Genomic DNA, 13,230 nt, shown 5'->3' with positions numbered 1-13,230 from the left:
AGTTTTAGATTTTCCGTGACTTCGCTAAATCACATAACGCGATTTCAGATAATTATAAATGTAGATATTTCTCCTGACCTCTTTGCTTCTATTCCCTGGGGCTTAGAACTTCATAACATTGTGTTCTGAATCCGCGTCTGCGTTTTGGTTTGCCTGATTATCCAGTACATTGTTTCTAAATCCCACACACCAATATTACATCTGTACGTATAGTGTAAGTCACAGGTCGCTTGGAAAGAGTGAATTACTCGAATACTTGAAAAAGTCTAAAAATCGAACTCACTACAAGTCCTTTCCTCTTTCCCAACTGCTGTGGAAGTTGTCTCCGTCCTTCTAGTAAGGTCACTTTTCTACGTGCAATGAGGGCAAATCAGATAGTTTTGTGTTCCTTCAAACTGAATTTCCCAGTTTGCTCCTTCTAAATGATCGTGCGTTTAAAAGTAATTTCTCATTCTCAGTTACATATCTCTTAATTATATTTGTATTAATGCTTGTTTAGTGTCCAGAAGAAATTCATTGCCCAGAAACATGAGTCAAGTCTGCGAAGTTGCAAAACAAAAATGATCCAGTAATGTTGGTTTGGGAAGAGCATTCTTCAGAGTTCGAAGTTAAAATGCAGTTTTTTTATTTTATTTAGTGTACGGCAAAACTAGAGAAAGGTATGACACGTGGAAAACAAAAAAAGAAAGAAAATAAACATAAGAAAGTATTCAAATAAGTAACATAAAACTATAGCCTTTGACAAACTAGAGACATTATGAATTTCACACTCCCGTCATTACTCTATATCCGGGAAGCTTAACAGTGCAGTAGTCTTAAGAGGGGCCTTCATGAAGTCGTTCCTGTCTCCATTAAATTTTCTTACTGGTCATTCTCGAGTAATGTGGTCTATGGGTTTGCTGCACTGCACCAAGGTCGTGTCAGAAGCGCCCACCCACCCCCCTTCCCCCGCCTCATGTGGCATCATGTAGATAACCTAACCTCAAGATGGTACACTCCAGGTAACGTTCTGCTAGTAGAACACAGCGGATAAAAGTCTACACAAATGGCGGCCGGACGAGATATAGCGTCTGTCCTGTACCTTGAGAACTACAGAACTACAAAAACTATTAAAATGTAGTAGTTATCATCTATTCATGGTCTGATTCTTTCATTATTACGCTGCAGTTACTTTGTTTCAAGCATCCTGTTGGAGATGAGAAGATTATTTAGACGATTCGGAGATTAACTGTTAAATTCATAGAAAATTTAAACTAAGCAGTCGTCTAAAGACTTGAAAGGCGAACCAAAGGTGCCATAATATTATTTGCTGTTTAATAATAACGACTCCTGCCGCGAGTATGGGTGCCATAGTTACATATAGGACTGCCCGTTTCCTTTGTACAACGTGCTGAAAATCACTTGTTAAACTTCAGAACGACAGACGGTAACGCGTGTCGAAAGAAATGTAATACACCACTGTCTGTAAAACACTGTTGAGGCTGCTGTATTTTTATTGACAAAGGCGTGAAACTGCTCGCCGCGTCGCACCCAGCTGAAGTGGCTGCAGCACTTAGCTTGGCTGATACCACCAGATCTTGCTGCCTACGCCTTTACGCCCTTAGCAAATACTCTTAGGCGCAAAGAACGCCTCATTCAGATCCCCCTGTATGGACACAGCTACTGCTGTTTATTGTATGCCGCCAAATAAGCCATCTGCTAAAACAAACATATTTGATGACGGATAATGGAGCGACCAGTCGCAAACAAGGCGGGTCGCTGCAAATGTGTTTGCCTAGTGAAACTGTATTTTGGTAGCACGGTAGCATACCATCAATTGTACAGGCAGCTCTTCAAAACAAGCTATTTGCTCATAGCTATGTGGCGTAGCAGTTAAAACACCGATGCAAGAGTCAAATCCCTGTCCGTACATCCACCCTTACTTAAATTTTCCGTGGTTCCCCTAAGTCTATGGATGCAAATGTCATGCTGTTTCCTACAAAGAGGCCACGGGAAATTTCCCGTTACACCCAAATGATCTGTTAATCCGTCACTAACGACCTAGATATCGGGCGTCGTTGGATATCAACTACTTCTTTGCAGTACTTCAGCACAGCATACGACCTAACAATACGTATTCCTCTATGAAATACACAGAGTGAACCGAAACTCCACCGACACAGTTTCAGAGTTTGTTGAGGGATATTTTCTGAATATTTTAATACAAGGAATACGTGGTATCTAGTGGCTCGTTATAGAGGAATAATGTAAATATGATTTATTCGGTTTGTTACACCAGTTATGTTTGTTTGTGTGAAAATACCTTCACAAAAGCAAAGAAATCTGTACTGTGTAATCATCAAAACGTACAACACAAAGAGTAATGTAACGATACTAATATGAAAAAGTATTGTGTTGTTCTTGTTGTTGTTTCCGTCGTCGCTGCGGGAACGCCTGAGCATAGCGTCGTTATGACGCTCTTCCGTTGCATCCAGTGAACCCATACACAGGGTGCATATTGGCGAACTCTTCATAAGCGACCCTATCCATACTACTGTGTATCACTGTTAATGTACTACTAACGCTGCCGGAAAAACAAACCCGAGACATAACTGAGCAGCAATCACTGCAAGCTTCAGGACGAAGGGTGAAGTGGGCGTTTCTGTTATCAACAAGTACCGTGAGGGGACGAAATAAGTTTGCTTCCAAACAAGACACATAGCGAATACCGTCACATTTGCACTGTTATGCAGATATTTTCAGCGCAATACCGATATAAAGATAAACGGGGATAATGAATCAAACGAAATGCAATTACTTTGTGACGAGCCACAGGACACTACGGTCTCTTAAACCAAACCACCCATAAAACTCCCATGAACAATCTCCAGAATTTTATCTGTGGGCTTCCCCGGGTCGTCCGTAGAAAGATGGAACACACACACACACACACACACACACACACACACACACACACACACACAACATACAGAACAGAGAGAGAGATAGAGAAGAGGTAGGGATAGATAGAAAGGCGAGACATTAGTTTATAACAGCATTCCATTGCATAACAGGTTCGAGCTTAGAAAAAAGGTAGCATATGACACGTCCAAATGCAAGTCCTGTTATTTCCACATCTTCTGGAAAAATTACGTCAACTGTATTTCAGCAGTAATTATTTCGATTAGTCAAGAATCACATGCCAAAGACGTCACGAGACATTCCTGCGAAATAGTATTTTTCTCAAAAGCCCTTTTCCGTGCTCCTGTTGGCACATATGCTGAGACTTCAGATTATATATAATAGAATTAATTCCTTTACATGTCTTGTAATAAACGAAAAATTTTTAAAAAATAACAAATATGCATAGTCAAAAATCATCTTCGCTCCATCTCATTGCATTTGACTCCTACGAACTGCAAAGCGTTATAGATTAGGCTTCAGTTTAATAATACGCATAACTGATTATTAAATAAGTATATTTTCTTACCCAGTAAGGCAAAAATGATTGAAAAGACACTGTTCCATAAAAAATTATGGATTATCAACTGCGTAGCACGTAATTACGTTGGTAAAATCTGGCAAAAAGCTGCCATATTCAGTGCAGCTCATTCTCTTCGGAAAAGCTATAACGTTAATTAAAATAATTTTTGCTGTATTTACTGTTTTCATGCGCTCACATGTCTCGACTCAAGAGCTGAAACAGACAGTTCTACGTCATTCATATGATAACCCCAGCCTGATGATTTTCAAACGTAGGAACATTGAATATATTTTTCTCTTGGTGTTTCCTTAAACTGGTGAGCTATAAAATCTTCAAGATGTTTGGTAGAAAGAAATTATTCTGTCGTCCTGAGATAGATGCTATAAGAGAACGCCAGTACTGCCTTTATGTGAACATTGATTTTTATACTGAGATATTTCCAGAATTAAATTTTAATCATCGAAAGAAACAGAAGCTTTTTAGTGAAGATTACGGGCACATCACCACCCTGGTACTCGTAAGAAGAGCGTGCACGTGCCAAGGGAAATTTCTTTCGGACGGCTGCCCGGCGGAAATGTAAGGGAGAACCGCAGACAGCGGGGGCGCTGAGGTGAGGCTAGGACGGAGTGAAGACTTCCTGCGGGTTGCTTCCAGAGTGTTGAGTGCCATTTCCAGCGCAGGCTGCACCGTTCTTGAGGCAGCACTGACACGTTATGTTATGACAGTTCACTCACATAGCTCCCAGATATCAAGTAATAGAGGCAAACGACTAAACTAATCAAGTTGTGGCATTTCTTCAGTGTATTAAGACGAATGGAACTATTAAGATTCGACCTACATACATCGACGGATGAATTTAGAAGCAAGCCACAAGCTAGCTTATCCCCATGTTATTCGACAAAAGAACGACTGAACAGTAGCTTAGTGTACTCCAGGACTACATACCTGGCATGCACACTGATGTGTATCCGTTCACGGTACTAGAAGGATCTGTACGCGTAATAGCGAATTTCCTGACCCAAACATGCTGCTATTATTATTAACGTTCAGTACATACAGGGTGTTTCAAAAATGACCGGTATATTTGAAACAGCAATAAAAACTAAACGAGCAGCGATAGAAATACACCGTTTGTTGCAATATGCTTGGGGCAACAGTACATTTTCAGGCAGACAAACTTTCGAAATTACAGTAGTTACAATTTTCAACAACAGATGGCGCTGCGGTCTGGGAAACTCTATAGTACGATATTTTCCACATATCCACCATGCGTAGCAATAATATGGCGTAGTCTCTGTATGAAATTACCCGAAACCTTTCACAACGTGTCTGGCGGATTGGCTTCACATGCAGATGAGATGTACTGCTTCAGCTGTTCAATTGTTTCTGGATTCTGGCGGTACACCTGGTCTTTCAAGTGTCCCCACAGAAAGAAGTCACAGGGGTTCATGCCTGGCGAATAGGGAGGCCAATCCACGCCGCCTCCTGTATGTTTCGGATAGCCCAAAGCAATCACACGATCATCGAAATATTCATTCAGGAAATTAAAGACGTCGGCCGTGCGATGTGGCCGGGCACCATCTTGCATAAACCACGAGGTGTTCGCAGAGTCGTCTAAGGCAGTTTGTACCGCCACAAATTCACGAAGAATGTCCAGGTAGCGTGATGCAGTAATCATTTCGGATCTGAAAAATGGGCCAATGATTCCTTTGGAAGAAATGGCGGCCCAGACCAGCACTTTTGAGGATGCAGGGACGATGGGACTGCAACTTGGGGCTTTTCGGTTCCCCATATGCGCCAGTTCTGTTTATTGACGAAGCCGTCCAGGTAAAAATAAGCTTCGTCATCAATCCTGTGCACTATATCGTTAGCGAATGTCTCTCGTGCAGCAATGGTAGCGGCGCTGAGGGGTTGCTGCGTTTGAATTTTGTATGGATAGAGGTGTAAACTCTGGTGCATGAGACGATACGTGGACGTTGGCGTCATTTGGACCGCAGGTGCAACACGGCGAGCGGAAACCCGAGGCCACTGTTGGATCGCCTGCTGCACTAGCTGCGCGTTGCCCTCTGTGGTTGCCGTACGCGGTCGCCCTACCTTTCCAGCACGTTCATCCGTCACGTTCCCAGTCCGTTGAAATTTTTCAAACAGATCCTTTATTGTATCGCTTTTTGGTCCTTTGGTTACATTAAACCACCGTTGAAAACTTCGTCTTGTTGCAACAACACTGTGTTCTAGGCGGTGGAATTCCAACACCAGAAAAATCCTCTGTTCTAAGGAATAAACCATGTTGTCTACAGCACACTTGCACGTTGTGAACAGCACATGCTTACAGCAGAAAGACGACGTACAGAATGGCGCACCCACAGACTGCGTTGTCTTCTATATCTTTCACATCACTTGCAGCGCCATCTGTTGTTGAAAATTGTAACTACTGTGATTTCGAAAGTTTGTCTGCCTGAAAATGTACTGTTGTCCCAAGCATATTGCAACAAACGGTGCATTTCTATCGCTGCTCGTTTAGTTTTTATTGCCGTTTCAAATATACCGGTCATTTTTGAAACACCCTGTAAGAGGCAACTACGTAATTCTTTCACATTTAGTGAACCTTACGCACCTGTACTGTGAGTTAATGGAAGGCCATGGAACAACAGTAGTTCGTAATTTAGAAAGTAGCTATATCGTGTAGTTATTACTGCAACAATAAGTGTTAGTAAAGCAAGAATCTTAACTTGAAGACTGAGCAGAACAAAGGCTCTCAAAGGAGAACAATTTCAACAACACATTTTCATATCAAAGCTGATTTAAAACATGCAGCCGTTAAGACAAATACACTCCATGTTGACAGGACTTTGTAAATTTTGTTGCATTAATTTGTAAATTTCAATGCAAGCAGACTAGAGTAGAAGTCCAGGAATCTGAAGTTGAAACTACTCTTTTAAAATAAGAAAGTAGCAACTAAAAACACTGCAAAGGATTTTATTTAGTCTGTCTAATAGCGTCCCTTGTTATGTACAGATGCAGGTTATCACTCTAACCCAATGTTTCCCCACAAATGATGAGAGAGATACGTATGTGGTAGTTCGTTTCCATTCAATTCAAAAGAAGTGGTCGCAAAAGGTTCAAATTCAAATGGTTCAAATGGCTCTGAACACTATGGGACTTAACATCTGAGGTCATCAGTCCCCTAGAACTTAGAACTACTTAAACCTAACTAACCTAAGGACATCAGACATATCCATGCCCGAGGCAGGATTCGAACCTGCGACCGTAGCAGTCGCACGGTTCCGGACTGAAGCGCCTTGAACTGCTCGGTCACACCGGCCAGCGCTTAACTAAGGACATCAGAATAATTCACATGAACAAAATGATCGCATTAGGACGATTTATGGATTCAGCACACCACTATCAGTTTTAGGTGCTGGAGAGATATCATTACCCGCCTCCGTGATGAAGACATCTAGTACAGGAGACATGGATAACATTTATTGTCGTTTTTGCCCAAATACGAAAGATGAACGTACAGTTTTGGATCGTCAAATTGTGTGCCAGTATTTTTTTGTTGTCCTCTAAACTTCTATTCAAAATATAAAGGAGAGAGAGGGTAAGACACAGTTTATGTTGATGCATCCGTCAGGAGGAGAGAAAATTAATTATAGCCCAATGTATCGTTGACGTAACTGTCATTATAGTCTAAACATTGGTAGTAAGGCGCGGAAATTTTACGCTCGTGCCCTTTTAAGGAAAAATTACAACGAAGGGTGCTATATACCGGCGTAGGGTTTCCCCTTGCTCAAATTTAAATGTTAGAAGAATGCTACAGAAAATGTACTGAAGTTTTATGGATATATACCCCACTCCCCCACAGGTGACCGAGAAGCTAAGCATGGTTGTTATGCGCAAATCGATAATGAGCTCACACTCTTCTGTGCATAATCAAATTTATCTCCGTTTTAAATTAATATGCGAAGAATTCACAGCATGATAATGCGTGCAAAACAGCTGGTTGATTCAATTTATTTCAAATTAAAGATTTTTCTCATGACAGCATGAGAGAACGCGGTATTTTATACCTCCCCTCCTCCAGAGAAAAAACAAATCTTTCTTTTTCATTCTGGTATTACAGGCAGTAACAAATCAATAGTAAGAAACAGTTGTACGACTCTGTTGAAATTTTCCTCATTAAATACTGTAGGTAATTCTTAAGATAATTTCGTCTCACTAATGTTGTATATAGTTCTCAGGGAAGAAGGAATCCACCCAGAGGCTATTTCACAAAAAATTCATTTGACTGTATGCTAAGCTACAGGAACAGCTAAGGGTCAAAGTTAAACATAACGCGCACTTAGAGACTGTTGGGCCTTATTTCGAAGAAGCAGTTGCATAGGTAAGCGGATGGCTTGATTCTGAGCATCAGCATGCAGTTGACAACAACGTGTAATCCCTTCATTCTTAAGTGCGAATTGCACAAAGAACGAACGAGTGAATGAGTCAGTACATAGCTGCAGTATCTGTCAGTTCCTCACCCGTTCTTTAATTGTATAATTTGAGAGTTAGTACACGGTTAATATTAATATTCGGAGTGACGTGTTCCTGCCTAGTTACAAATTTTGCAGCTCCTTCAGAATGAAGGTTTGTTAGCTGTTATTAACTTTTCTATAACACAGTCTCAAAAAGATACTTTGTTGTTAAAAAACTGAAAGAGCGTTGTTATTTTTGTTTCAGATAGTGGCTGCATAGTGTGCAATCAAGTTGAAACATACGAAAACATACTGGACAACTTTTGCAGAGCAGATTTTGGTAAGTATGTTGCTATTATTCTATGAAGCAAAATGTTCACTACTATGCTAAGAAAATCAGTAATGGCCACTGTGTAAATGTCAACTCTTCTATATGCATATGAAGAAATCGATAGGTATATACAGGTAATTGAAAAGTCAGTGATTTGTTGGTTCCTTACTAACTGACTAGAACTTCAGTTATTTCCTCATCACACTTGGTACCACAAGTGATGTTCACTAAGCAGTGTTTCCAGCGTTCCGTTGATCGTGTAGTATTCTGGTATAACAATGGGTGGCTCAACAAAATGCCAGCCCGCAAGATCATGGACATCGTCTCGCATACTGTCGGTGGTTATCACAGATGGTTAATGACCAACCAGATTTCGTGAACCACGTCTTATGGCCTGACGAGTCGGGATTCACAAGAGATGGTGTTATGAACAGACACATTTTACACATCTATGCTGATGAGAATCCTCGTGCAACTCGTTCCGCCTCATTCCAACCCAGATTCAGTGTTAACGTATGGGTGGGTATCTTCGGTGATACACTGTTTGGCCCATTCACACTGGAGAACAGAATGGGGGGAGAGGGGGTAGCTGTTTACCTGCATTGCTTAGAAGGTGTGCCTACAACAATATTGGATGATATGCCCCTATAGACAAGACAACACCCATGGTATCAACTAGATGATGCTCTAGCACATTCATGACTACGAGTGCGACAATGGACGGCTGACAATTTTCCAGCTACATGGACCGGAAGGGGCGGTACGTTCCTTGGCCAGCACGGTCCCCGACCTGACACCACTGGACTACTTTCTCCAGGGTTTCTTCAAAGAGGAAGTGTACAGATCGGAGATAAAAAGCAATGAAGAGCTCGTTGCAAAGATTTACAAGGTGACAGTGTCGATATAAGCAGGGATTTGGTAGCTGACAGCGAGAGATCAGGTAGCGTGCTAAGCTTGTAATCGTGCGAGAGATGGACATTTCGAGCATCTACTCTCATAGCACTAAGACAAACTAATCTCGTGGATTGTTAAGACACTAACACACCCTCGACTTCAGCAGATAATTGCTCAGATATGCTAGTATGCTTGTGTGTAGATGCATGAAGTCTTGGACTCCTACTACAGTTTCAGTAGTTACTATTTTCCATTCCATCGGCGTCATATACGAATATAACTAAAACAGCAACAAATTTAAAACGAGCACTTCTTCCGGAAATTTGTCTTAATATTACCTCCATGTAACTAAATGTTCAAAGTTTGCTTTCGGAATGCTGAATCTGTTGTGTAACTGTCAGCAGCGATCTAAAAAGTAGAGACGAACCTCGCAAGCACTGACATTTCGAGTTTGCTTCATTGGAAATTAATACAGTGGCAACGCAAGAACTACTTATTCAATCTTTATGCTTAGTTACTGATAGGAACTGAATAAATTTTCACAGACGAAGGGGGAGATGGTAATGTCAGAGACAGCGATACTGAGATAAGCCGCTAACTTAATTAAACTTCTAGCGCAGTCGAGTCCACCCTTTCATTGCGACTTGAGTTAGCTCTACTTTTAGTAGTCATACAAGACACACGAAAATCTATGTGATGACTAACAGTAACCAACCACATTTTCATAATATCTGTACATCTCACATTTTGTTAAGCTTTTATTGGAATTGAAACGTTTCCACAGTCAAACAAACGTAGTAATTAGCTCAGTACACATTGAACGAGAGAAATTATAAAGATTTCATACGCTTATGAGTAGTTGCTGTAGTATGGAAGACAAGTTGCCAGTATATCGGAATTTTGCATACGGAAAAAGGCTATATGCGGATCCTGAACGCAGTTTCATGTCGTGCTTAGATTGTAGGACACGTCACCCTGGGCTTTTCTGTACTTTTTTGCGATACTATGTGTGCCTTTTCCTGAGCAAACGAATATTTTTTATGTATTTTCCTTTACACATATTGGTCACGGAATTTTGCGAAGTGTGTATAGATCTGTGACGTAGCCAGCTTAATAATAATAGCACGCAAGTAGATGGGAGCTCATTGTTCAATTTATATTATAGATTAGCTCAGCGAAATACCAGTAACCCCCACGACTATTCGACGTTGTACCCAACACTTCAATTGCTGTTGATGGCCTTATGTTTCTCGGTTAGATATTCGGAAACGAACTGTCTTGATATTAAATTAATAGTTTATTTGATACACTCTTTGAACGAGCTGGATAATCTTTCTCATGCGAATCGCGGTATTGCGTTCATGATGAAAGAGAAGAACAAAAACAGCAACTGCCCGCATACTATTCCATATCATGTAAAAACCACTATCAGTAGGCTATTCCTGATGTTTGGTATCCTACAAGGCGAGATGACTGACAGGATTAGAAAAACATAATGACTTTTCCTTTCCCTTTGCTGTCAAATTACTTCCATACTTTCAAATAACTTCCGGGAATTCAGCCAGGTAACACTTTCAGCGACCGCCGATATTTCGGCGGGAGAACACCCCGCCATTTTCAAGGCAAACTGCAACGGACAGGCGGCGTACATGCAAATTTAATACCTCGGTCCTCGGACCCAAGCAGGAAAGATAACACACACACACTGAACACTAGTGCCACCAAAGATGGCCAAAGTCAGAGCTATCGATAGTGAGACTATGAATTCGCAGGTGAGGTAGCATTGAGTCTGTCCCTCTGTTTCTTGACAAGGGAGAGAGCCGGCTCTCTGAGGAAAACAACTGCCATCACCAGATGGCGTTAGCAACTAGTACAGAGCATAAATGACTATTGAAAAATGCAACCAACAGGAGGTCATACGCTGAACATGGATTATGTACTACGCCATTTGAAAACCAAGGAGAAATCATGCAGGCATAATACTTCATGAAAAGATTTTACGTAATGTGCAGAATTAAAAGTAAATAGTATAACAAAATAAACATATCATGTGAAACGTTATCCCGGGTTCGATTCCCGGCGGGGTCAGGGATTTTCTCTGCCTCGTGATGGCTGGGTGTTGTGTGCTGTCCTTAGGTTAGTTAGGTTTAATTAGTTCTAAGTTCTAGGCGACTGATGACCTCAGCAGTTGAGTCGCATAGTGCTCAGAGCCATTTGAACCATTTTTTTTTTGTGAAACGTTAGCTGCTACAATTACTAACCATAGCTCAGGTATCAGTTAAGACGTAAATTATAACAACGTGAAAGATATAAAAACACCGAAATATTATGACTTACGTACACAAATAATTACAATGTGAGCGTGGAATGTGACATAGCTTCATACAAATTACAACGTAGGCGTAGAAATGAAACAGTTTCGAAAACAGTGCAGGCAAAAGTAACATAGACTGGGATTTTATACACATATTATCCGCAGATCACAAATTAAAAGAAGGATAAACATGAGGCACACCGTAAACACATGTACCGCATATGTTAAAACATAAAGTAACGGAATGAACTGGAAAATAACTTGTTAAAAATACCAGGCACGCTATAATAAAACAGTTAACATTATGCTATTCTGAACCCAACTTTGCAGCAGGAAATATTGTGAATCAGGGCCAAGTGTAATCAGTAAAATCATAGTGCCATGAAATAAAATGTCATAAATCAGTGAATAAAATAAACTTAACACCAGCAACAATGACTGAGTAGTCAGAAGATTGCGTTAAAGTAAAAACTAAAATTAGAACCAAAGTAGAAAATACAGTGTCTATCTCGACGCACATACAGCACAATATGAGCAAAGCAGTTTCTAATACACTGGCCTAACAGTGTATGTACATTACATAAAACGTTTTTTTTCTTTTTTTAAGTACTATGCCTGCATGGTTACTCCGCGGCTTTCAAATTGTATAGTACATGATCGATGTTCCGTGTGCAATCTCCTGTTGGCTATATTTTTCGATAGTATAATATACACTGTATAGTTGCCATCGCCATCTGGTGATGGCCTTTGTTTTTCTCACCACTACTGCTCTCTATGTTCAATCAATTTGTCACTAGGCTTCATATATCTATTTTCATCATCATCAACTTCTTCTTCTTCTTCTTCTTAGCGCCTTCGCATTGGAGCGGTGTCCGTTTTTTGGTCAACGCACACGCCGTTTCTATTGGTCCAACGCTTCCTTTGGATTTAGGCTTCTTGATTTCTGATCTGCGTTTATAGAGTATAGTCACCGTAATTTAGGTCTTCCACGTTGTCTCCCGCCTTCAAAAATGAGATCATAGACTGAGCTGATATCTGAAGTGGATGGTGCCCGTATGGTGTGCTTTTTCTCTTTGATTGGAGTCACTCGATATAGTTGGTAGTTGGATTGTTGTATCATTGATGTTGTCGAGAAGGGAAATGCCTAATGATCTTCTCAGCAACCGCATTACCATGACGTGTAATGAGTACTTATCACCTCTAGGTGCGGGCCAACACCCGATACTACATAATGCAACAGGTCTCACCATTCTGCGGTATATCTTTGACCATAGGTGAGTACGCGTTTTCTTATCACAGAGAATACCAGTGACACCTCTGAGTCTCATTCAGGTTGCTTTGATTCTTGCTCGTACATCCCCATTGACACATGTAGCTGCCACTCTGTAACCGGGAACCTAGATATCGAAATGAGTCCACCTTGGTTCCTGGAGCTCCATTAATTTGTGTAGTTTCAGGATATGGAATCGTTTCGACGTACTCAGTCTTGTGGGTGTTTAAACGGAGGATAAACTTTGTGGATTTTTTGATTTGAGTTTCAAGACCTTCCATGGTATCCGTCGCAAGCATCACATCATCAGCTTATAGCACTCTCCACGGTAATTCGAGCATTATGGTATCCATTACGGTAACAAAGAGCAGCGGAGACAGAGCTATGCCTTGATGAACGCGACTAAGACTTTCCATAATTCGTTAGGTGCGAATTCTGAATGGCCGCCTACCTCATAGATGGAAGCATGTATCTATCAAGTGAAGGGAATCAACATTCAGA

At 40.9% G+C, this 13,230-nt stretch overlaps 1 protein-coding gene across 1 annotated transcript in view; it reads left to right on the top strand.

Moving 5' to 3' along the window:
- Positions 1-13,230, top strand: part of LOC124556299 (secreted frizzled-related protein 1-like) — a 416,152-nt gene that overhangs the window by 224,798 nt on the left and 178,124 nt on the right. Inside the window, exon 2 of the mRNA XM_047130274.1 lies at positions 8,186-8,260. Coding sequence (XP_046986230.1) covers positions 8,186-8,260 — 75 coding nt within the window. The remainder of the gene's footprint in view (positions 1-8,185; positions 8,261-13,230) is intronic.

This window comes from Schistocerca americana, chromosome X, assembly GCF_021461395.2.
Source record: "Schistocerca americana isolate TAMUIC-IGC-003095 chromosome X, iqSchAmer2.1, whole genome shotgun sequence".
In the NCBI taxonomy this organism is placed as follows: Eukaryota; Metazoa; Arthropoda; class Insecta; order Orthoptera; family Acrididae; genus Schistocerca; species Schistocerca americana.
Note: the sequence above shows the minus strand (reverse complement) of the source record. Positions and strands in the feature narration are given on the sequence as shown.